General features: G+C 40.6%; 2 protein-coding genes across 2 annotated transcripts; both read right to left on the bottom strand.

Moving 5' to 3' along the window:
- Positions 1-362: 362 nt before the first annotated feature.
- Positions 363-4,115, bottom strand: agr2 (anterior gradient 2). The gene is made up of 8 exons (XM_084081284.1): positions 3,981-4,115; positions 3,418-3,551; positions 3,240-3,303; positions 2,649-2,701; positions 1,871-1,947; positions 1,021-1,084; positions 721-804; positions 363-616 (listed from the first exon to the last, which is right to left on the bottom strand). Exons 2-8 carry the CDS (start codon positions 3,536-3,538, stop codon positions 567-569), a joined length of 513 nt encoding a protein of 170 aa, XP_083937410.1. The 5' UTR covers positions 3,539-3,551; positions 3,981-4,115; the 3' UTR covers positions 363-566.
- A 5,217-nt stretch (positions 4,116-9,332) lies between these two features.
- Positions 9,333-21,423, bottom strand: ppp1r10 (protein phosphatase 1, regulatory subunit 10). The gene is made up of 18 exons (XM_084079597.1): positions 20,732-21,423; positions 16,911-17,019; positions 16,683-16,769; positions 16,129-16,264; positions 15,968-16,019; positions 15,635-15,724; positions 15,333-15,455; positions 15,112-15,217; positions 14,764-14,867; positions 14,520-14,644; positions 14,122-14,296; positions 13,875-14,018; positions 13,324-13,570; positions 13,128-13,203; positions 12,489-12,743; positions 12,000-12,117; positions 11,171-11,560; positions 9,333-9,868 (listed from the first exon to the last, which is right to left on the bottom strand). The coding sequence occupies exons 2-18, from the start codon at positions 17,015-17,017 to the stop codon at positions 9,696-9,698; spliced, it is 2,508 nt and encodes an 835-aa protein (XP_083935723.1). The 5' UTR covers positions 17,018-17,019; positions 20,732-21,423; the 3' UTR covers positions 9,333-9,695.
- Between the last annotated feature and the right edge of the window lie 137 nt (positions 21,424-21,560).

Raw genomic sequence — 21,560 nt, 5'->3', positions numbered from 1 at the left:
TGTTCTTTATTTGCACAAAACACTGTCACAACACACCATTTGATATTCTTCCTCTTAATTCACTCTCATTATTTATTTAAAATGCAACAAAAGAATGTCACCGACTCTTTTATACCTGGTGTAAGCTTGTGATGTGACAATAAACTTGAACTGAAGTTGAAGCTGAAGCATTTTTGATGACAGTAAAATGTGAAGCATTTTTGATGACAGTATAACATGAAGCCTTTTTTATGACATGGTATTGTGCACTTTTTATGACATAGTATAGTGTGATGCATTGTTGGTGCCTTTTGTCTTCTGCACTGTTTTGAGTTTATTTTCATTGTGGAAATAAATGTTCAACCAAAAACAAAAGTCCATCATCTTGTATGAACAGTTTAATTTATGTTTAAAAAAAGACATTGTGGCTGTACAGCAATACACTCAGACAATAAGCAGATATTGAATTGAAAGAAGATAGCGTCATGTGTACTTAAAGACAGGAACTTTCCAGTGCTTGGTTTCACATGTGTAAACTGTAGTGACCATGACAATGGTCTCTCTGTCATTAGGTCCCCTCGCAGTGCTTACAACTCACTCTTCAAAAGCTTCTTAGCTTTCACCATGTTTTCATGCACTGAAGGTAGAAAACAAAGGAAAATATATAATACTCAATCCACTACTACCAAGATGCACAATGAATGTGATACGTGATATTTAAGTCTTACTCTTAGTACTTACAGATTTTGATGTCGCTTGGCTCATAGGCATACATGCGATTGGAATAGCGACCTGTGATGTCAGCTCTCACTGTCATGGTGGGATCTGGGTAGAGATTAAGACCGGATGAGGGATGATAATGAAATGTCTTAAAATTGTTGAAATGTCTTGACATTTGTTAAAATAAAATACAAGATTTTAAGTTTTTGAGAAAATGGGGACTCCAGGTTAAAAGTGGTCAAGAGAGATTCATGAAGCTGAAGCTGTAATCCTTATTGGCAATTATTATGAATTATATGAATGTTTTTGCTGGTCACTTACCAACAAACAGGATTCTGGGAACATACTGTCCATCAGGAGAGAGATGTTTGTCTGTGGTTTCATACTGTGAGTGAGGGGGGGGGAATATTAGAAATAATTCAGAAACAAACAATTAAATCAACGTAAGTTTCATGAATGTTTCAGGTTCTCTAGCAGTGGAAAAGTGGGGTCTGGCGACCCCCAGGGGTCCTTGATGGGGTTCCAGGGGGTCCCCAGCAAAATGAGGAACTATTTTATTTGAAGTAGTAGTTATAGATCTACTATTTTTGAAAGATGTTGACAACTGTTGACAAATCTTCTCGTATGGAGATCCCTAGCAGAAACTCCTTTCATATGGTGGTTTGCAGCCAAACATATCAATTTGGGTGTTCTTGACATTAAAACGTTTAAGAACCACTGATCTATGATGCCAGTAACAGTATCCAGTTGAGTTTTAAATTATAGTCAGATTATCTGTTCTGAAAGCATCTTGTAAAAAGAATTGTCTGATTTGATCTATCTTAACCACACCATCTCCTGTGGGGATGATCTGCACTACATTACATGGCATTAGAGATTTAGTGGTGATGACATAGTATTCTCCTTTAGTATTCAGTGCCAAAATATTGTTGCTGTTCGGCAGAAACCTCTTATCTCCATATTTTAACTGTGTTGAGCTTGCAGATCTGCTATTTAAGCAATTTTTAAAGTTTGAATCCTGAAAAGTAACAGTTTTGGACATTCAGTATGAGGTTTCCACCTGACAGCAACGATATTCAGTAACTAAGTGTCCTGCTCCTAGGCCACTGGAATTACAGTCACGTCATTCCATAGTAAAACAATGCATTCATCAATAAGTCATGTAACATACCACGAGATTGAGCACGATGAAGTCTTCATCAAGCAATCTCTGCATGTCGACGTCATCAGAGACAACCTTTTTCATCGCTGTGTAAGGAGAAAAACTAGGTATTATACATACAATACAGTTGTGTAATTTCCATTCAGATGAAGGTATGCAGCATTATCTGGGCTCGCCTACATCACCAGGATGTAGATTGTTTGCTAAACTAAACGGTGCACCCAAATGTTTACTATTTAAACATGAACACGGTTATTCAAACAGGTTTTTTGCACTCGTACTGTAGATTAGCACTACATTCATCAGGCTTGTTACAAGATGAAATCCACAATGATCGAGTGATTGAAGAAGTACTTTTACTTAAGTAAATGTACCAATTTCAAAAAGGTAGAACTACTCTGTTACAAGTAAACGTCCTGTCTATATTCAAAGTTTTACTTTAAGTACAAAAGTATTCACTTTAATGTTTCAGCTGGTAAAGGTGGGGCTGAGTTTAATTACTTTAACCTATATGATAATGCATCATAATGTATCAGTCAATGTATGTTTTGTATTAACAATCAAAATCTGCAACGTAATAAGTAATTAAGCTGTCAAATAATTGTAGTGGAGTAAAAACGTTAAGAAAATGTTTTTGAAATACTCAAGTAAAGTGATATAGTAAAGTACCTCAAACTTTTACAGTACTTGAGTAAATGTACTTAGTTACTTTCCACCATGGGTGGTTTATTATTATTATTAATATTATTATTATTATTATTAATACTTGGAGGTCAGCATGGCTCACCAGCACTGTGTGGGCAGTCCTCAAGGTGGAAGATTACCATCAGGGGCTTGTTCCTAAAGTAAGCAAATAATACAAATAAATAAATGAACACAATGGTAATTACACAGTGCACTGAATTTAAAGAACCGCCAACTGGATGACCTGGGGGTAACATGCACGTGTATTAAGCAATGCACAGTAAAACCGTCTGTGTTAATTTAACTCTGAGAGTGTGCAAATGGAAGCAAACAGACCCTAAGGGTCTGTAATCCTTAAAGGAGTAGTTCACCCAAGAAATTACTTATTTTCTATCAATTACACACCACATGAAGCATTGATTTCATGGAGATTGTTTTGTTCTTGTCGCATTCCTAAGCCAATAATTTGATTACGGGCGGAAAGATGCTTATGTATCCGGCAGGAGACCCAAAGTAGACTCTTTGAGTCTCCTACCGGAGAGACCGCCAGTCATCAAATTATTAGCTTATGATGAACTACTTTTGCGTGAACTACTCCTTTAAGTGTTTGTAACTCATGTATTGTACTACATTGTATACTTCAGTACCATTTCATGGATTTATCGTTTGACAGACAAAAGGCTATTTCACTTACTTGGACCGGGCCCAGTACAGAGCCTCCTCGTAGGTCTGAGCCCAGATCAGCTGGTCACCCCAGCCTGCAGAGGTGGACAGCAAATATTAGTGATCTCCTCAGTTCCAAGTTGGTTCTGAATTGCAGTGCCATGATGAGACCATCCAGTCTACAATGTTGCTGTTATTTTGTCACCCACCTCTGGAGAGAGTCTGTGGCAGCCTCTTGCCGCCCTTCGGGATGTATTTCCCCGGCTTTCCCAGAGAGGACGAGGTCACAGCCGCCAGGACCAGGAGAACAGACAGTAGTGCTTTGATCATGGTGACAAACTTCCTGGAAATTTTACATTGAAATTGTTAGAAGAGCAAGTCACACAACTGTACCCGTGACAGACCTACAGTACGTAGCCTATATCACAGTAAACAATAATCATTCAAATAACTCTAGACTTAGCAAACTAGACCCGAGTTTGCACTGTACTTGGACCACTTTTTTCCGTGTCCAACAAATGTCTTTGCCAGAAATAGCTAATCTACAAGCTCACTTGTACTGCCATTTTGGGGCGAATGTCCCCCCCCCCACAGTATAGGCATGCTGGGGTTCAAGTGGTAAAAAATCATTAAAACAAGTTACATTTAATCACAATGATCTTTTCCCCCCTCACACACACATACAAAACAAGGAAAATCCTATCAGACAGGGAAGAGAGAGAAGTGGAGAATAATGCAGCCTTTTTAGGATTAAATGGCCAGATTGTCTTACCTGCGCTGACTGGAACCTTTGTGTTTGTGTTCGACTGCAGCTCCGGGACCTGCTGTGTCACTTCACTCTCACCTGCTTCTCATTTATATACCTGCTTACCTGACACCCCCCCTCTCCCCCCTCTCTCCTCTTTGCTGGAATGCCTGAGGAAACTATTACATCCCTTCCTTTGCTTCATTGTAGACACAGAATGAATGCACCTGTTTCTTTTTATTAGTTGATGTATTATGGATGTAGAAAGTTAGAGGGTAGAGCAAAATAAAGGTTTATTCATATTTTTTGTAAACTTGGGGGGTTATGTTAAGAAGGCGTAATACAGTGATTGTGATAGTAAATTGGCAGACAGCCAGGGACAATCGTCATCGTTACAGTTGGATGATCGGTCTTTCTGTGATTGGCTCACGCCAAATCCGACATTTCTACAAACAGATCGATTCAATGGGGATTGGTGGGGGGGAGTCACTGCAGGTCTGCTACAACACTCACTTATTTTAAATCAAAGTTCTGTTGGCCGCTGGTAAACTTATTATGTCTTTTGTCTTATTTTAGCATGTTTCTGTTTTTGTTAAAGGTAGGGTAATTGATTTACTTGGATAAAATAAGTTAATATTTCATTGTATCTGATTATTTTGTGTGTATTTTGGGGAAAAGGAAATAGAGCAGCACCTCATAATTGTTTGGATTATGACTGTATGTATTTTATCCTGTGATTCACAATAAATATATGTGAAACAAAATACGTGTTAAAAAGCTCTATATTCTGATAGTACTCATTGATAGTGTTTGTTCAGTAACAGGCAACAGGGGCAGGAAGGCCATCAAATAAAAAATACATTTAGTCCATTGAAAGAATGAATTGAATTTAAGGGTTAAGGATGATTTTAAATTTACGATGGTCATGGCCATCGTGGCCTCCCTGAAATTCCTGTCCTGGTAACAGGGGTCTCCCTGTCTGTCCAGCTCTTTATTAAACATAAAATGCATTTCAGGTCGGATAAACCAATGTTATCCAATCAGGATAGAGACTCGGTCAGAATACAGATTAAACAACTGAAATTGGAAGTGATGACACAAAGAAATTAGCAAACAAAATTGAAACTGGAACACTATAAAAATGAAGTTGACAAATGGGTACTCTCTCCTGGTTGGCTGAAATGTTGTCACCTACCTGAAATTGTATTTTCTGTTTATTAAAGAGCTGGAGCAAGCCTGTGATTGAACTATACACTCTATAGCAATACTATCAGAATATAGTGCTTTAACCTTTTAACAAAACACTTTTTGTTTTAACCAAAGGATATCACTTACCCTACCTTTACAGTAACTCTTTAATGTCTATTTTAATTGTTTTTTGTTTTTAAATCTCCCTTCATACTGTGTTTCTTTTGCACTTTGTTTTAATGCACTTAATGTTTTAAGTAAAGCACTTTGAGTTGAGTGTTAAACTGTGCTAAAAACCTTGCCTCGCCTTGGATCTTGTCTTTCGACATTTTGTTTTGTCTACATTAATGTGACCATGACCATGTGTGTTGTTACCTGGACTACTGTTAAGTGAAATTCTTATACATTTATATTTACTTGAAGTGAATAAACTGTCTGTGATTCTGATGGTCAGGATCAATTTGTTTGACTGTATATATATTAAAACAATTGAAATATTGCTTTCAAAATTGAAAAATTTGGGCTATAATTAGTGGATCTTGAAAGGCCTATTTCCAGAAAGTTACTTGAATAAGATGTTGAAGCGCTATAATGAAAGTGAGGTTGGGTTCTCTCCATGACTAGAGTATGAGAATTATATTGCTCTTTGTTTGATCTGTATTAATTCAGTTTGCTTACTGATTATGTGATTAACACTGCTGCATGGAATGAATGTGGGTTCGGTGTATTGACTCGACTGCTTTACTTCTGTTGAGTTCACTGCTATATCTGATTATAATGAAACACAAAGGCATGAATAAAGCCCGATATACTTTGTTGTGTGACGAATAGTGACAATAGACTATCTACAAGCTGACAACAAGTTGCATCGTGATGCATTGTGAGCTTATTAGATGCCATTTTCTGTATTTATTTTACTTTATTTTTAATAAATATCATGACATGTCCAAAATAGGGACACCAAGTTTAAAGTGGTTAATTTAATTTGAACCTATATGGTAATCATAGGGCAAATAGCTTAAAAATGACTTTAAAAAGGCCACATCCTAACATTGGGTTTGAAGCATACCACTGTCTCACCTAAAACCCAACCTGAGTTCTATCTTGATTTTGCTCAGCAATGTTCCACTCTCCTGCACCAGAGGTAATGTGAGCCGCTCAGAATCAATGAATGCTTTGTTCCTGATTCAATCTTGACAGGGCCTCCAGGACAGTTAGTATGCCTCAGAAAGAATGAATTGGTCCATTTACATGCAGTTCTAACTCCTTTTGGAGCTTTAAAACAAACAAACAAACAAATGTTCAAAACACTGTTCATCTCCTATTCTACTTTGCAACATTGGACTCCCCTTTCTCCTTAAGTTATTGTTGGGTGGTTTGTAACTGAACTAGGATGCAGAATCTTACCCAACAGGAACTCAGGCTTGAAGACAGGGGTCCTTCCTTATTGACACTGTGATGTCATCATGATTCTTTGTAGCCTGGACATTTTGCCTGACAACTTTTGACAGGGTTGTCATGACCACAAATTATCTAACATTCAACTTAGCCCCAGGTCAAATTATAAGTGTAAGCAAACACCAATAAAAAACTACTAATTGCATTATAGGATTTGTACTCAACATTGAATTATCATAATATGCTACCCTAATTTGCAATATGGAAAGGGGGGAAAAGGAAAACAAAGCTGATTTTAGTTTAGTTTTACATGTTTGCACTGCATTTATTTTGTGTCTTATCTGTATTTGAAATACTTTTCTGATATAATTCCTATTTTGTACTATTTTTGTGACTCTGAAAAGCCCCCCCCAAAAAAAACAACTACTAATTGAAATTAAGAACCTCTTTTGTAAGAGACCAGACACTCAGTATAACTGAATGTAAAAATGAAAAAGTTTACTCATGGTTTTACTTGCATAGTAACAGAACGTTAACTGAATGAGCTGTAACACGGATGTTGGAGCAGGGTAGTGCTGAGGTGTCCTTAACCCATGCATCAACTTCTCTCACTACCTTTCACTCTATATTGTCACAGAACCGGGTCAATATTTGAACAAGAGGGCAGGGTTAAAGACCACTCCTGTTCACACCTGTTTTCCCATATGCCATCTGCATCAGCCCTGCCCTGATAACACGGATCTAATGCAGGTTGTAAAAGACGTAATACTATTGGCTGAGTGAGCAAACAACCCGGCTTGAACTGGGACAATGATGCATTACGTAGGAAATGGGTTAAATAGCTCATCAATTCACAATTAAAATTAATTAAATATTAATTTAAAACAATGACCAGGTTTCACAAGACGTCATTGGTTCCACTTTCACTCCCTACCAGGGTCTCCTTTAGACCATTTTGTTAAATTAACTTGCACTTAATTTCTTTGTACCACTTATGTGCAATTTTCTATATTATCATCTTAGTCCTGTCTTTATGAGCAGTGTCCACTTATAACATGCCTGAGTTGTACTCGTTTCTTTTGTTCTGCGTTGTCTTGTTAAACACTGTTAACATTTTAAAATATATATAATCGTCATTAATTTCAAGCTGAATGTAGGTTTCAAGTACTCCACAACAATACAGAAAATATTTTTCAGACATTTATTCAATATTGTTGTACAAAATACTTATACTGATAATATGAATGTGTATGAATGCACAAACACATCAATACAGACATTTTATACAAACAAAACATAAAAAAGAAAAAAAAGTGACCCCATCTTAAAAGAGATCAATATTATCAACTTTGTATCAAAACAAAAATTCATGGGGTGGGGGGAAGGGGGGGTCAAAAACAAAAAATACACACTACAGTCCCACAAGAGACACAAAGGTCATTGTTTTCATAGAAAACGTTTAAATATAACTGACCCACAGAATAAAGTTGATCCTTCCTTTTGAACTGGACTTCTTTTAACACTGATGAATTATCACATATTACTACACAGAACCAGTTGAATATAGACGTGAGCAAGGACGAGGTGACAGAAGGCTGAAGCCCAATTTATACTTCGTTGTACGACAGTGTCGCACAACGAAAATAGCCTATCTACCAGGTCACAACCTTGTGAGCTGGTAGATCTGCTATTTTCGTATAAATTAAAGCATGACAAAGAAGCACTTCACAGGACGTCATAGCAATATGACTGTCAGGATTGTCATAATGCAGAGGCGCCTGCTTCAAGTAGTTGGTAATCGTATACAAGCTGCTAAAGCTAGCACAGAGAGGGGGGGGCTCTCATTTACAATGAATACAGGGCTTGATAAAGTCTTCAAACAAAACGTTCAGTTCTCCGTTGCTTATTCTAGCCATTAATGGACTGAAGTAAAAAAAGCTCTCAACATTCAGTACCGGTCACTTAAAGAAGAATGCACTTGGCCTTTTGTAATCAGTTCAGTAGAACACACATGTAAAGTGTTACTGAAACAACAGTTTTCAATACTATATTCTGTTTGTTCTCTAGGGGGGGGACCTAGCCATAGTAAATCAAAGCTACATTTGTAGCACAGGAAAAAAGCAGCAGGCAGGACACATGGTAGGAGGCAGCTTCAAGTTGGCCCTCATCTTTCTAAAGTGCTTCCCAAATTGTTCTGAAGGTTTGATTAAAACACCACTCAATCAGGTACGATCATGACATGACTGAAAACGACATGACTGAAAACATCCCACACCTCTGTGAGAAGATGTGGAAGAAACAGAAAGAGGGGGGGGGGGGCAAGAACAATCATCAAATAAGAAATTACAACCAAACCAAAACGGCAAAAGAAACTTGCAAGCAACATCCAAAGACGGGCTTATTTGGTAAAATACAACATTCACTTTAGTCCCGTCCCTCTTTGATCTGGTTGCCATTTAGCCACAAGTACAAGCGTGCGGACTGGACAATGAAATGAAACCACATCTTCTACTGACGTGAGTTGAAAAATAAAAGGAACCACAGTTGAAACACCAGTGCAATGGCCTCCATTTCAGAGGAAACTAGAATCAGTCTGGAAGAGACGTCACACTGCTTCATTTCATTCCAGTGTAAACGGTCTTAATTCAGACATATCCCTATGGTATGTTTGATTAAAGTTTTCGACTATATTAGTGGTGTGGAAAGCGATGGGCCCTAGTCGAGGCAAAAGGTACAGTGCGGAGGATATAGGGCAGATGAGCAGCCACTTGCAGAAAAATAAAATGAATGGTCAAGAGTGGAACGTTCTAATGGACAGTTAAAACATCAGCACCAATAAAAAGTATAGGAACACATTGATCACCAGTTATCATGGCCCTACATTTAAATGCATCTTCTGTCCATGATTAAAGGATCGACGTAGCAAAGCAAGCAGAGCTTGTTTCAGGGAATCATATGGTAGTCATGTTGCCTTGCAGCTGTGACGGGAAAGAATTTGTTAAGAAGGCCTTCGTCCTGTTCTTTGTACCCACGTGTCTTCAGAGAAGTCCCAATACATTGTATTGTAGGTAGTGTTGCCGTTAGAAAGAAGACATGACTCTGCTCAAGGTTCATTTATAGTATGGAGGAGCCGGTCTATCAGTGGAACTGCTCCCTCTAGTGTTCGTATTGAGAGTCGTATTGAGAGTGTTGGTTGTGTTGGTTGTGGGCGGGGTGGTTGGGGGGCAGTGGGGGGCCGTTCACGCCGGGGTGGTAGAAAGCACAGTTGCTCTCGTATCGACAGTTCCCTTTCATCATGAAGTGACGACACACAGGCCTCTTTGACATATCTGAGGAACAAGAGGGCAGAGTTAACCACTTTATTTCAGTTAGATAACTCACAAATAGATTGAGAACATGAATAGCTTGAGAACATTTCATTCCTAAAATGTAAATACAAATGTGGATATTAGATTTGATCTTGGTGTTCAAGCTCAGCTATACATTACTCCCTGCTCAGCACATTAGAAAACAACCATTTAAGAGCAGGGAGGTATACATCTATAACAAACACCCCCAGGGGAAAACAGAACCCTTAGCGCAAACAACATTCAGTGGCAGCACTGACAGCAAGAGGAAGTACAATGAATCAGGTGAGCTTAACTAGACCACCAATTTTGTCAGCTGCTTGACACGTCACATACAGCACATCGCCCACATAGTGCTGCACATGCGTGTAAACCTCTTGGGTGTATTTGCCTGAACTAGCTAGCAGGCTACGCATCATATAATTAATTGACCAGGGTCCCCTAGGGCTCTATACTAGGCCTCCTTCCTCATTTCGCTCTACACTCAATATATTTTACAAGAACACAACGCGCCACAACGTTGTGAGTTTGTAGATCTAATTTATGACAAATGTTTGCCTCTTATGACATTCCCAGAATAGGGACGCTAGGGTTCATGTAGTTAAAAGACAACTCCTGTTTTCACATATGCCATCTGCATTCAGCCCTGCCCTGATAGCGTCTGATCTGATGCAGACATAATACAGCAATAATATTGGCGTATTGGAGTGACTGAGTGAGTGAGTCAGGAAATTATGACTTAAAACATGAAAGAACCGTCTTTTATTCATTTCTTTTTATTTGCACAAAATACAACAAAACAATAACATGAATATTTCAAACTTTAACGACATGCAGAAAGGGCCAAAACCCTGTTAGCTAAGCAGCCCCACCTAGTGAACAAACTGGGGGTCCAGACAAAATGTAGAAATACAAAAACATGTAAAGACAACAACAGATAATAAAACTAATAATAATATTTTGAAGCTGCAATCCAGAACTTATTTTATGAATGAAATTGTATTTTAACCAATCAGTACGGTAAGTGTTAATACAATATATCTCCCTACTCTTCCATTGACAAATTTAGACCCTGGTGCCGGGTATAACGCCTACTCATTGACAAGCAAGTCTGCCTGAAGCTCGTACTGTAAGTGCAATATCTTTCCTGGCCGAGCGAGCAGGCATTCCCTCTTGAGGCCTGGCATAATAATGAAATCCAACATAAAAGTTACGGATTGCAGCTTTTAAACCCGTTTATGTCTACGACAAATCAAAAGACTAAAGATCTCAGAGTTAACGTACCGTTCATGTTGTGTCCTCCTCTGGGTCCGCCCCGTCCTCGTCCCCTGAAGCCTTCTCCTCCTCCTCGCCCCCGTCCTCCGCCGCGGTGAAAGTGACCTCCTCCTCCGCGGTGCGGCCCCCCACCTCCCCTCATGGAGTCGTCTCCCCAGTAGTTTCCGTTGTCTCCGCCGCGGCCCTGGCCCGGCGGGGGGCCCATCATGCGAGGGCCGCCGCCGTTGAAGGGGGGCCCGTGGTTGTGCAGGGGCGGGGGGTGGTTGAAGCGGGGCGGTGGTCCTCCTCCGGGGGGGTTGTTGTTGGGGGGGTAGCCGTTCATGGGCATCTGCATGTTCATGTTCATGTTGTTCATGCTGTTCATCTGTGGACCGTGACCCAACAGACCACCTGGGACCACTGAGAAAGAAAGAATAAAGAAATGTAAATAAACTTCTTCATTGTCCACAGAGGAGTGGAAACATCTATAATATCTGGCACGGCATATTATTTTGTAAATCAACAGTGGTTCTCAAAATGTTTATATTTAACAACAGAGTGAACAAAACGTAACCAAATGGACCCGTAAGAGTTACAGGCCTGTAAGGGTCCTTTTAGAACTCCGTCAAGGAACCCTGAGGGTCCTTGGACCTCACTTTGAGAACCACCGTTTCACAATATTTGACTGCCAGTTCCACTGGGTGAATGACACATGAACCAGTCAGTAGGGGGCACTGTGGTGCTGAACTATTTTGGGTGAATGTTCCCCCCAGAATAGGGATGCTGGGGTTCAAGTGGTTAGAGGACCTGAGACGAGAAACATTGATGAGATGAAGATGATCTTGCTGCAGCGTTTTACCTGGTGGTGGTCCATTCTGATTCTGGGTCTGTTGCAGGGAGCCCAGTAGCTGTTTGATCTTATCAGAGAAGTCAGGCTGTTTGATGAGGTCCTCCGTAGACTGGTTGCCCTGAGCACCCTTAAAGGGACAGACGCACAAAGAGTTACTAAATACAGTACATCATCATGTATTTATTACTAATTATTCAATTCACACGGGTACACCTAAACCAGTGGTTCACGACCCAGGTCCAACCTTAGGACAACTGGTACTGCTGGTTTCCCATCCTACCAGGTCTAACAGTCCGCAGTCTGATTAGACAGCTACAATTACAAAGACACCAGGTGTATATAGTTAACGTCCTGACTCCTGGTAGGGTGAAAAACCAGCAGCAGGACCAGTGGTCCTGTGGTGGACCCGGGTTGGAAACCACTGATCTAAACCAACTAAAATAACGCCATAGAAACAAAATATGCAACATAAATAGAGATGCATTCTTTTGTTTTTACCATGATAGAGGAGAGCAGTTCCTGTACATTCACAGTGGGCGCTACAGGGTTGCCAGCTGTGCCCGTGGCTTGAGGGCTGCTGCCCAGATTGCCTAGGAGGCCGCTGCTGCCTAGGAGTCCACTGCTGCCCAGATTGCCCATGAGGTTGGCCAGGACAGGGGGTAGCTTGGATCCCTCGTTCTGAGCCATGTTGGCGCTCTGCTGCGTTGTGGTGTCCATCGGCTCCATGTAGCTCTCGTCCGCCATGCTGGAGTCCTGTTATGAACATAGAGGAGTTAGCATGCTAGGCTAAAAGACAGTAGTAAGAGGTAAAATAAAAGAATGTGAGAGAGTGAGCGGGTGTGAGGAAGAGAGACAGATGGAGAGGAATAAGAGAGGGTGCAGAGAAATTGACGATGAGAGATGGTGAATGTGAAAAGAAAAAGAGAATAAGAAGAGAGAGAGCATGAGAAGAGAGAATGAGAAAAGAGAGAAGCCTGATTTATACGTAGGCGTATGATGTTGTCCCATGCCGAAAATAGCAGATCTACAAAAGCTCACAACGTGTCGGACACATTGTGAGCTTGTAGATCTGCCATCTTCGGTGCGGGACAACATGGTGAGCCTAGGCAAGAGTGTGAGTTAAGGTAAGTATGTTACCTCATCCAGGGGAATGAGCCGGGGTGGCATAGGTTCATAAGGCTCTGGGTCAGGTTCATGTGGGCTGTCAGGTACACTGGAACACACACACATACATACATATAACAGTTGAGTTCTCAAACTTCAACAAATTTGAAACATCCAAGTTAAAATTAATAAGCAAATAAATTAAATGACATAGTTGTCATTGATCTACCTGTCTTTGCTGAGGAAGATCTCCTGGAGAATGCCCATCTCCCGGTCCCTCTGCGTGAGCTTCTCCGTGCTGTTGGCCCCATTGATGACCAGGCTACCAGTGAGCGTTAGGGGCCGAGGGGGCGTAAAGGGGACCCTCTCCTCCATGGTGTCGTGAGACAGCCGCCGGGCCATCTCAAACGTCTGCCTGTCCATCATCAGTTCACGCTTGGCGGCCTCGCCAAAGTCCTTGACCTTGTTGACATTAACTGTTGAGACAAAGAAAGACAGACATGATTAAAAGGAACAAAACGGAAACATCTCTAGCGGTCTTAACTATAGTTGTCATAAGGTTTTTTTTTTTACTGGATAATTTTGCCTTGTTTTTCTGTTTCATGTCATGTACAGTAGTTATTTGTGTTCTTTTGACTGATTGAATACTTTATTAGACAGAAATGTAAATGGTCTAAAATGTAAATTTGGCCATGTTTCTCTTGCCAAATACATTTTACTTCCTGATAAAATAGAAGTTAACTAAAAACACAGCAACAGTGTAACAGTAGAACCCCTCACCTCTTTCCGTTTCATCTAAGTCAAAGTAGAAGTACTCTTTAAGCTGTTCTTCCTCTGCCCAGCGTACACTCTTCTTCTTTTTGCCTTTCTTGGTCAAGCTTTCGTCCTCGCCACGTGGTTCTGCCAGTGCATTGGGCTTCTCACCTAGATAAGAAGAAGGAAAAGGGTTGAATAAAGCCTTGATTAATAAGTTGTAGAGTCCACTCATGTGTTATATGATGTAGAACGTCTGTCGGTGCATTCATACCGCTGTCGGCAGCCTCAGTCTCCTCCATAGGAACAGGTGTCCCAGGTTGTTCCAGTTCCTGGGTCTCATGAGGCGGGGTGGTGGAAGCAGCAGCGGCCTCTGGAGATGAAGGCTTGGCAGACGATGATGATGTTGGTGATGGGTAGCTAATTGGCTTGCTGTCAAATGGACTGGCCTGGGGAAAAGAGATAGGGAAGCAAAAGAGACCATCTGTTGGTTAGATACCCCCATAGATGTCTAGACACTAAGCCAAAGTGAGCACAGCGGGAAACAAAACAAATAACAGTTCATTGAGCTTGAACGTAGCTTCTTTCTTTCTGTTCTCTCTTAAAATAACGTATCTATAATTCCCTGTGTTTCCTTTTTAATCATCCGTTTTATTCTGATTGACTGATTACCTTGTTAGTTGTGGGGGAAACAGCCTTTGTGCTGGTGGGACTAGTAGCATTTTTCTTCTTTTTGATTTTGATACCAGGCACCGGTGCAGAGTTGAGAGCATTTAAGAAGTCAGTACACTCCATCGCTGCATCGAAGACAGAGGAGAGGGGACAGGTTAGTCATGATGAAAGGATAATATCACCCGTTTCTATTAATCACAATACACACCGTAATCTCATTGTTATTGATTATTAATTCACTTACGTTGAGCTGGAATGATCTTCACTTTAATTTCTTTGGCAGAGTTGGATGGCATGTTTAGAGGTTTGTATTTTTTCTCAACCGGCGGAGCATCTGGAGGATTGGAGCTGTTGACCAAAGAACACACAAGACAAGCATCAGTACCATTCTCGACCACCTGAGGCCAGCACACAAGCAAAGAAGCTATTAACTCCCAATGCCCACAGCCGACACACTGCAAAGTTCTGAATCTTCATAAAATGTATATTTTCAAGTGTAAAAGTGTGTAAGAATGGACAAAAAAAAGGACCATTATAATTCAAATTGTGTGGTGCTGGAGGGCGTTTAGAAACTTTTGAGAGAACAATATACCTGGGCCTCTTAAGTACAGCAGGCTTGATGTTGTACTTGTCGCCAAGCTGTGGAGGAGTGGGGTTCTTCTTGGCGGGGGCAGGGGTGGGCGTATCCATCTCTAACCCTGTAGAGAGCACAAAACACCACAGTTTGAAATTTTCATTCAACATTTTAAGATACAGACTTAAAGGCCAGATAGTTAGTCAAGCAAGTCAGGATTTTCTTTAAGGCAGGTCTACCTATAGAGCGGATCTTTGCATGGCTGGGTGCATGAGCTTTGGGCTTCTCCTTCTTCTTGTCATCGTCACCAGACTTCAGATCTCGCATGGGCACTTTGCTCTCATCTTTCTTCTTTTTCTTATCTGAGAAACACAAGAGTGACAGAGTTACAAATCTGGATGCAATTGGGCAGCTATATTTGCTGTTAAAGGGACACTGTGTGTGTGTGTGTGTGTGTGTGTGTGTGTGTGTGTGTGTGTGTGTGTGTGTGTGTGTGTGGGGGGGGGGGGGGGGGATTGACTGAAACTGCAGCCACTGTTACCTGCAGGGGAGTTTGCGATGTTGGAGCCGCTCTGAGAGCGGATGATTGCCATCCAGCCCTCTACCAGCACAGATGCCAACTTCCTCAACTCTGAGGGAGAAATACAGGGGAAATGTTAGAGAATTAAAACCACATAGAGCACCTGGAATGTCCAAAAGCTATATCATAGCATTGCCTTGTTTTTCTTTGATTTTTACGGGAACAAACTGCTGCCGTGTGCATGCAGAACTGAGAATGTTTAGTGCTTGCTGGACATAAACAGCAAGTCAACAGTTGGGACTACATCAAGGTGCATGCAGTATATACTGTACATTGGTTGTGACAGAAACTCACCGTCTGTCTCTCCACTCTTACTCAAATGCTTCACCAGCTTGGCTGTGTTGTTCTAAAATTGGAAAAAGGACAAGCTTTAGAAAACTCCTCAAGAGAAGAAATCATACAATCATAGACAGCATGGCAAGCTTGAGGCATGCAGACTGGTACGAGTGCAGTACCTGCTTGAGGTGGTCCACCTTGAGAGGCAGCTTCTGCAAGGTGAGCAGGATCAGTTGCAGTAAAGGCGTGTTGTTTGTGGTTTTGGCATAGGTCAGCCACGAGTTTAGCAGTTTGTAGCCTCCCACACGGATAAACCTGGATGGAAGAAAAGAGAGAACTATAACCTCACAGAACAAAGTCCTGTGTGTTCATCCTATACAACCATGTGTATGTAATCACTGTATGTAAATGTGTACGCGTCTAAACTTGTTTGTGCAGCATACAATGTCAAGATGACCACAGATGCTTCCTTGTAAATTGAGCATGTTCAACGAATATGAAAGTTCAATGGGTGGGGACCGCAAAACCTTAAATGCATGCCAAGAGTATAGCCAAAGTAATTTCACTTAATGAGTGAAGACTACTCCATTTGTTGTGCGTTATGCCTATATGTGTATGAAGGACTATAATGATGAAAACAGATCAGAGCAGGATTTATATTGTGTAACTGTACACTGCTGCCTGTTCTCATGAGAGCACTCAATAAATAATAATAATGTACACTCAAGCTTACCTGTTGAGAATGTCGTGAGATTTAGTCTGCAGTAGGATGTTCAGGTACATGCATCTGCTAGCCATCTTGGTGGAGGCTTTCATTAAACTGCATAAAGAGATCAATTGTATACACATTAATATAAGCATAATACAATAATTATACCTGTCAGCTTCTGGGAAACATAAGCTGTTGAATGCTGAACAGTTAAACAGAGCGGCATGCCAAATGTAATCGTCTGCTCCTTACCTAAACACTTTGGGGACTCCCTCCAGGCTGCGGAGCTCTCCATCTTTCCCTAGAAGTGCCTCCACTCCCTTCAATATCTCTCTGGGATCCACTGGGCCCATTGTCATTGCTGAAATAAACACACCTTGGACATTTAGCATAAAATCATATCAACAGGCTGGAAATGCACATACTAACAAGTTCATTTTTCATCTGGAGATAGGCATTAATTTGTGTCATATGCATCAGAAAGACTGTCTGTCAAATAGGACCGAGAACCCTGGAACGAACACCACCTAGATTCCACTCTGAGCCATTTTAATGAGAACTACTTTGTGAGGTCACACAGAACTCGCCTCAGACAACTAAATTCAATATCAAACACACGGTAATAGACTCTGTGTCTACAACACCAGAGACGTGCACCGTGTCACCAAAACACCAAACCAAAGAGCGCATAGCCTGTGGCAAACCCAGCAAGCCACCAACACTTTGTTGCTTCAGTACTGGTACGTCAAGCTTGTTTCAGGAGCTGCGTGTGCAGTCTCTCACTTCAAATATTTGCCCTGTCTCAGCGGGGCCAACTGCCATCACCTCAGCAGGGATGTGGTTGAGAGGGCCAAGCCAGTGAAACCTCCCCCGCCACACACACACTGCTGGTATTCCTCCTCTCTCTTGAGCTCACAGAGCCATGCCACAGACACTTCAGTGTGTGGGGGCAACATTCTGTTCTTGCTCAGTGCTTAATCAACAACGCAGGAGTGATTCAGTGAGCAAGATATTCAATCAGCTGTTTATATACGGACATTGCAAAAGTAATACATTCATTAATAACAAAGGACTGTATTTTATTTAGAAGTCAATGTGCATAACAAAATGCAAACAAACAAATATTTTGGTCTTTTACCATTAATAAATATATTAAATTAAAAGGAAGCAATGAGGGGCCAGGAAAAGATTAGAGGAAGAGAAACAGGAACAGAATTTCACAGTAATACATTTCTAAGAGCTGGAATGAGGAAGTTTCTTCTTTCTTTTCTTTTTTAACAGAAAACCGAGGAAGACATCACAAAAATATTCCCCCTTAAAATTACAATTATATTTAAATACTTAATGGAAGTAAGTTAAACAAACAAATTACAAATGCTAATATGATTGTAATTGTATATTGTGATGATTATATAACTGTATTTACTTTAATAAATCTTTTAAAAAAAAATATATATATATATATACACATTGCAGACATATGAAATGCATAACAAATATATTCAAATCAAAATATGAATATAGTAATTTCCAGTGATTATTAGACTGCAATATATTCCTTGCTTGGGTACAGTCTGTTCAGGACATCCATGGCAATTGTCAGTTCTCAACCACAGGGAACAATTTGATATTTACTGCCCCCTGCAGGTTAGTTTCTGTCAACACACAAACTGACAGCCATGATGAGCCCTCTCTATATTACGCAACACAACAAAGCAATGGAGTACAGTACACATTAATGGTTGTTATTATGCAAAAATAAAATGAAAATGGACAGTATATTTTTATGACAAAAGATTCTATCTCTTAATGTAATGCACATCTTAACTGATCATCACAGTGGATGGTTTGTCTTATCAGTAGAAGTCTACCTCAGGTCAGCCCACACCGTCCAAAGAAGGTCCAAAGGGATCCCAAAAATAACAGTGCACAGACCACCCTTTTACTTCTTTAGTTTGTTTAGGACTGTCTAAATCTACTGATCTTTGTGTTGTTTTATGTTTCATCTCTGCTTTCCGCTTGATACAATACGTTTGGGGTTTTAATTGCATGGCATGCATGCATCCTTTTTCAGTGCAGATTACAGACTACATAATTCAAGATTTCAACTAGGTTTAATATGAATGTGTATGCATTTAATATTTGGATTATTAATGTAGGCTAATGTAAATTCCTAGTGTTATACTGTGAGGAATCAGTTTGGTCTTACCCGCATAACTGTAGTAGTAGTAGAAGTTTTATATTGCCTCAGACCTCCTCAACACTGCAAATAACTCAATTCCTGTAAATGTCACAATTGTTATACATAATATACATACAGCCAACACTTAGCATCGTCTGGGCCCCTAGTTCATTGGAAGAAAAACAATTAGATGTTTTGTGCCTACAGTGAAACAAATTGGTGTTATTGCATATATAAATTATATATATAATTGTGGATAATAACAATACACCTTAATCCCCCTTCAATGTTAGGCTACTCTGTTCAACACATTTATTTGCAAAAGTCTACTAAATAAGATGTGCCTGTAATCCAATAATGTGTCTGTCACAATTACAGACACCAAGGCAAAGTCATTAGCCTGTCACTGGGGAGAAATGACACACAAAGTGGATCAAGTGACATTCTGTTATATAAGGCAGTGGTTCTCAAAGTGGATTCCAGGGACTCTCGGGGTCCCTTTAGGGAGGTCTAAATGGACCCTTACAAGTCTAACTCTTGACAGTATGCAAATGGTCCGTTATACTCTCAGAATTAAGGGGAAACTTTGAAATGTTAAAGTTTGAGAACCATCGATATAAGGGGCAGTTGACTGAGCCTACATAGTAAAATCTTCGGTGTTAATCTATCCATTTGTAACTCAGTGAGCAAACAAATGTAACCAAATGTACTCTTGCGGCTATACTCAGTTAAATATAATAATAAAAGGCCTGCGGTCAAGTTGTGACATCTGTCATTGAACGGCTGCTAGTCGCCCCGCTGCGAACAATTCATCTCTGTCACAAGGGAGGGGGCGGGGGGAAGGGGGCGCTCGTGATCTGGAAAAAACATCTAAAAGCCCCGCCCTCGTGAGTCAGTTAACCAGTTCAATCCCCAACCTTCCTCTCAGCCTCAGTACAAAAGAACCAACTGCTCTCATCACACGAAAGGTAAAAACCGGCTACGCTGGCTTCTACAGAAAACCAAATCCTGGTTCACTTCCCCCTCCTCGACGGGGAACAAACGCACACGGCTGTCACCCGGACAGACGGTGCTTTCTTTAAACTATCTCTACTCCAAACTGTCCTTTCCGAGACCGGACAAAAAGAGACACACTGTTGCCCCTGCTGTGCTGACTGTTGCTCTCAACGGACCCAAAGATGCAAAGCAACTGATCCATGGTTATCTGTTGTCATTGGTCCCGACTGATTGTAACTTGGAAAGAACCGCTTCGTTCCTTCCCTCGAGCCACCATCATCCTGCAATCTTTATCCGCAGATTGCCGAGTTCATCATCTCATGTTGGCTTGAAACACACAGATTTTACCCTGCGTCTATCATTATCGACATCATCGGAAATAGACACACAGTGGTGCTTCATCGTTTAGAGACAAAACAAACAAGATCCACAAATCGGCAGACTAAAATGGAGCAATCTTTATGTATAGATTGCCGTGGGTTGTGTTCGTTCGTTCCAAGGAGCCCAGCCCATAATTGAGCATGATCACATACCTGGCAGACAGAAAATCCAACTTCATAAGCAAACAGACATTTCCTAAGGCTAAAGGGCAATCTTTATGAATAGATTGCTTATTGTTTACTTTACAAATTTAACGTTTACCACTTATATATCGGGTGCCTTAACTCTCGTCAAATCCCGTCTCACACACAAAGAAACGGAGCGTTATTGGATCTCCGTCCACTTTCCTGTGTGAGCTCATTAATCTAACTTGATCTACAAATGTATTTTATATCATTTTTAATGTTGCCAAATAAACAGTAGCCTGATTAGCCTAGCTAGCTCACCTCCTCCAAGCCTACGGCTAGTTCATTTGATTAATGTCGGGTTAAATTTAGCTTCAAAATCAACTTACTATTTGTATTTATAGATCCTTCAGCGTCTCTGGACTATTATAGTGTGCTTTACAGCCACTTATATAGCTCTTATTTCATCAGTTTTATATCGTTAACCTTCATGGTTTTATAGATAATGAAAAACTGCTTTATGGGCGGGGTAGTTGTGGCAGCTAAACGCTAGCTTTTCCTTCAGGAACAAACTGGAGTTGCAAAAATAGTAATCAAATGTCCGTTACGTGAAGAAAAAATATTGAATTTGAGTAAAAGGTTGTTCAAAGTCCTCGACGCCCTCAGTCTGTCTTCAGCAAGACAATGTCTGACCTGCGAAAAGAGCACAACACAAAAGAAAGCACATTAAGTTTACGTTATCTCACTCTTGTCCTCGGTCTTTGTCCGTTATCTGGGTATTTGAAGGTTTTGTGGTCGAAGAAACGCTACTTTTTATACTAAATACGCGATATTTTGATGAAAAACAGCCTTGATGACTTTCTGACGCTACTCACCTCTGAACAAATCCAGGAATGAGCTCCGCGGGGAGGGACTTGGCTCTTATACCCGTGACGTTTTTGACGTCACTCTGACCGTTTTTTGCTGGTGACAAGATGGCGTCTCTAGTCACGCGTTGACTTTCAGCGGCCTTGTCAAGGGCATAATGGCGGACGCCTGCCTCTTCGACTTATAATTACGAACTGTTGCTAAATTACACATTCAAAGTCACATATCTCTTTAAAATTAGGGAGATTATTATGATGTCCTTCGAATTTAGTCACCTTTTCTGTGTTGTAGAGATGATATCCTGTATACATTTTAGTTTATGTTATTTATTCAAAATGGCTACCCAGTGAT

Source organism: Gymnoscopelus microlampas, assembly GCF_963454915.1.
Source record: "Gymnoscopelus microlampas genome assembly, chromosome: 15".
Taxonomy (NCBI): Eukaryota; Metazoa; Chordata; class Actinopteri; order Myctophiformes; family Myctophidae; genus Gymnoscopelus; species Gymnoscopelus microlampas.
The sequence above is the reverse complement of the archived record's forward strand: the minus strand, read 5'-3'. Positions and strand labels throughout refer to the sequence as shown.

Coding starts and splice junctions, on each gene's coding strand:
- agr2 (XM_084081284.1), bottom strand. CDS start 3,538: ATGATCAAAGCACTACTGTCTGTTCTCCTGGTCCTGGCGGCTGTGACC. Junction 1,948..2,648: donor GGACTGCCCACACAGTGCTG/GTGAGCCATGCT, acceptor CTCCTTACACAG/CGATGAAAAAGGTTGTCTCT. Junction 805..1,020: donor TCCCAGAATCCTGTTTGTTG/GTAAGTGACCAG, acceptor ATCTCTACCCAG/ATCCCACCATGACAGTGAGA.
- ppp1r10 (XM_084079597.1), bottom strand. CDS start 17,017: ATGACAATGGGCCCAGTGGATCCCAGAGAGATATTGAAGGGAGTGGAG. Junction 14,645..14,763: donor GAAGATCATTCCAGCTCAAC/GTAAGTGAATTA, acceptor TCTTCGATGCAG/CGATGGAGTGTACTGACTTC. Junction 14,019..14,121: donor GACTGAGGCTGCCGACAGCG/GTATGAATGCAC, acceptor CTTCTTATCTAG/GTGAGAAGCCCAATGCACTG.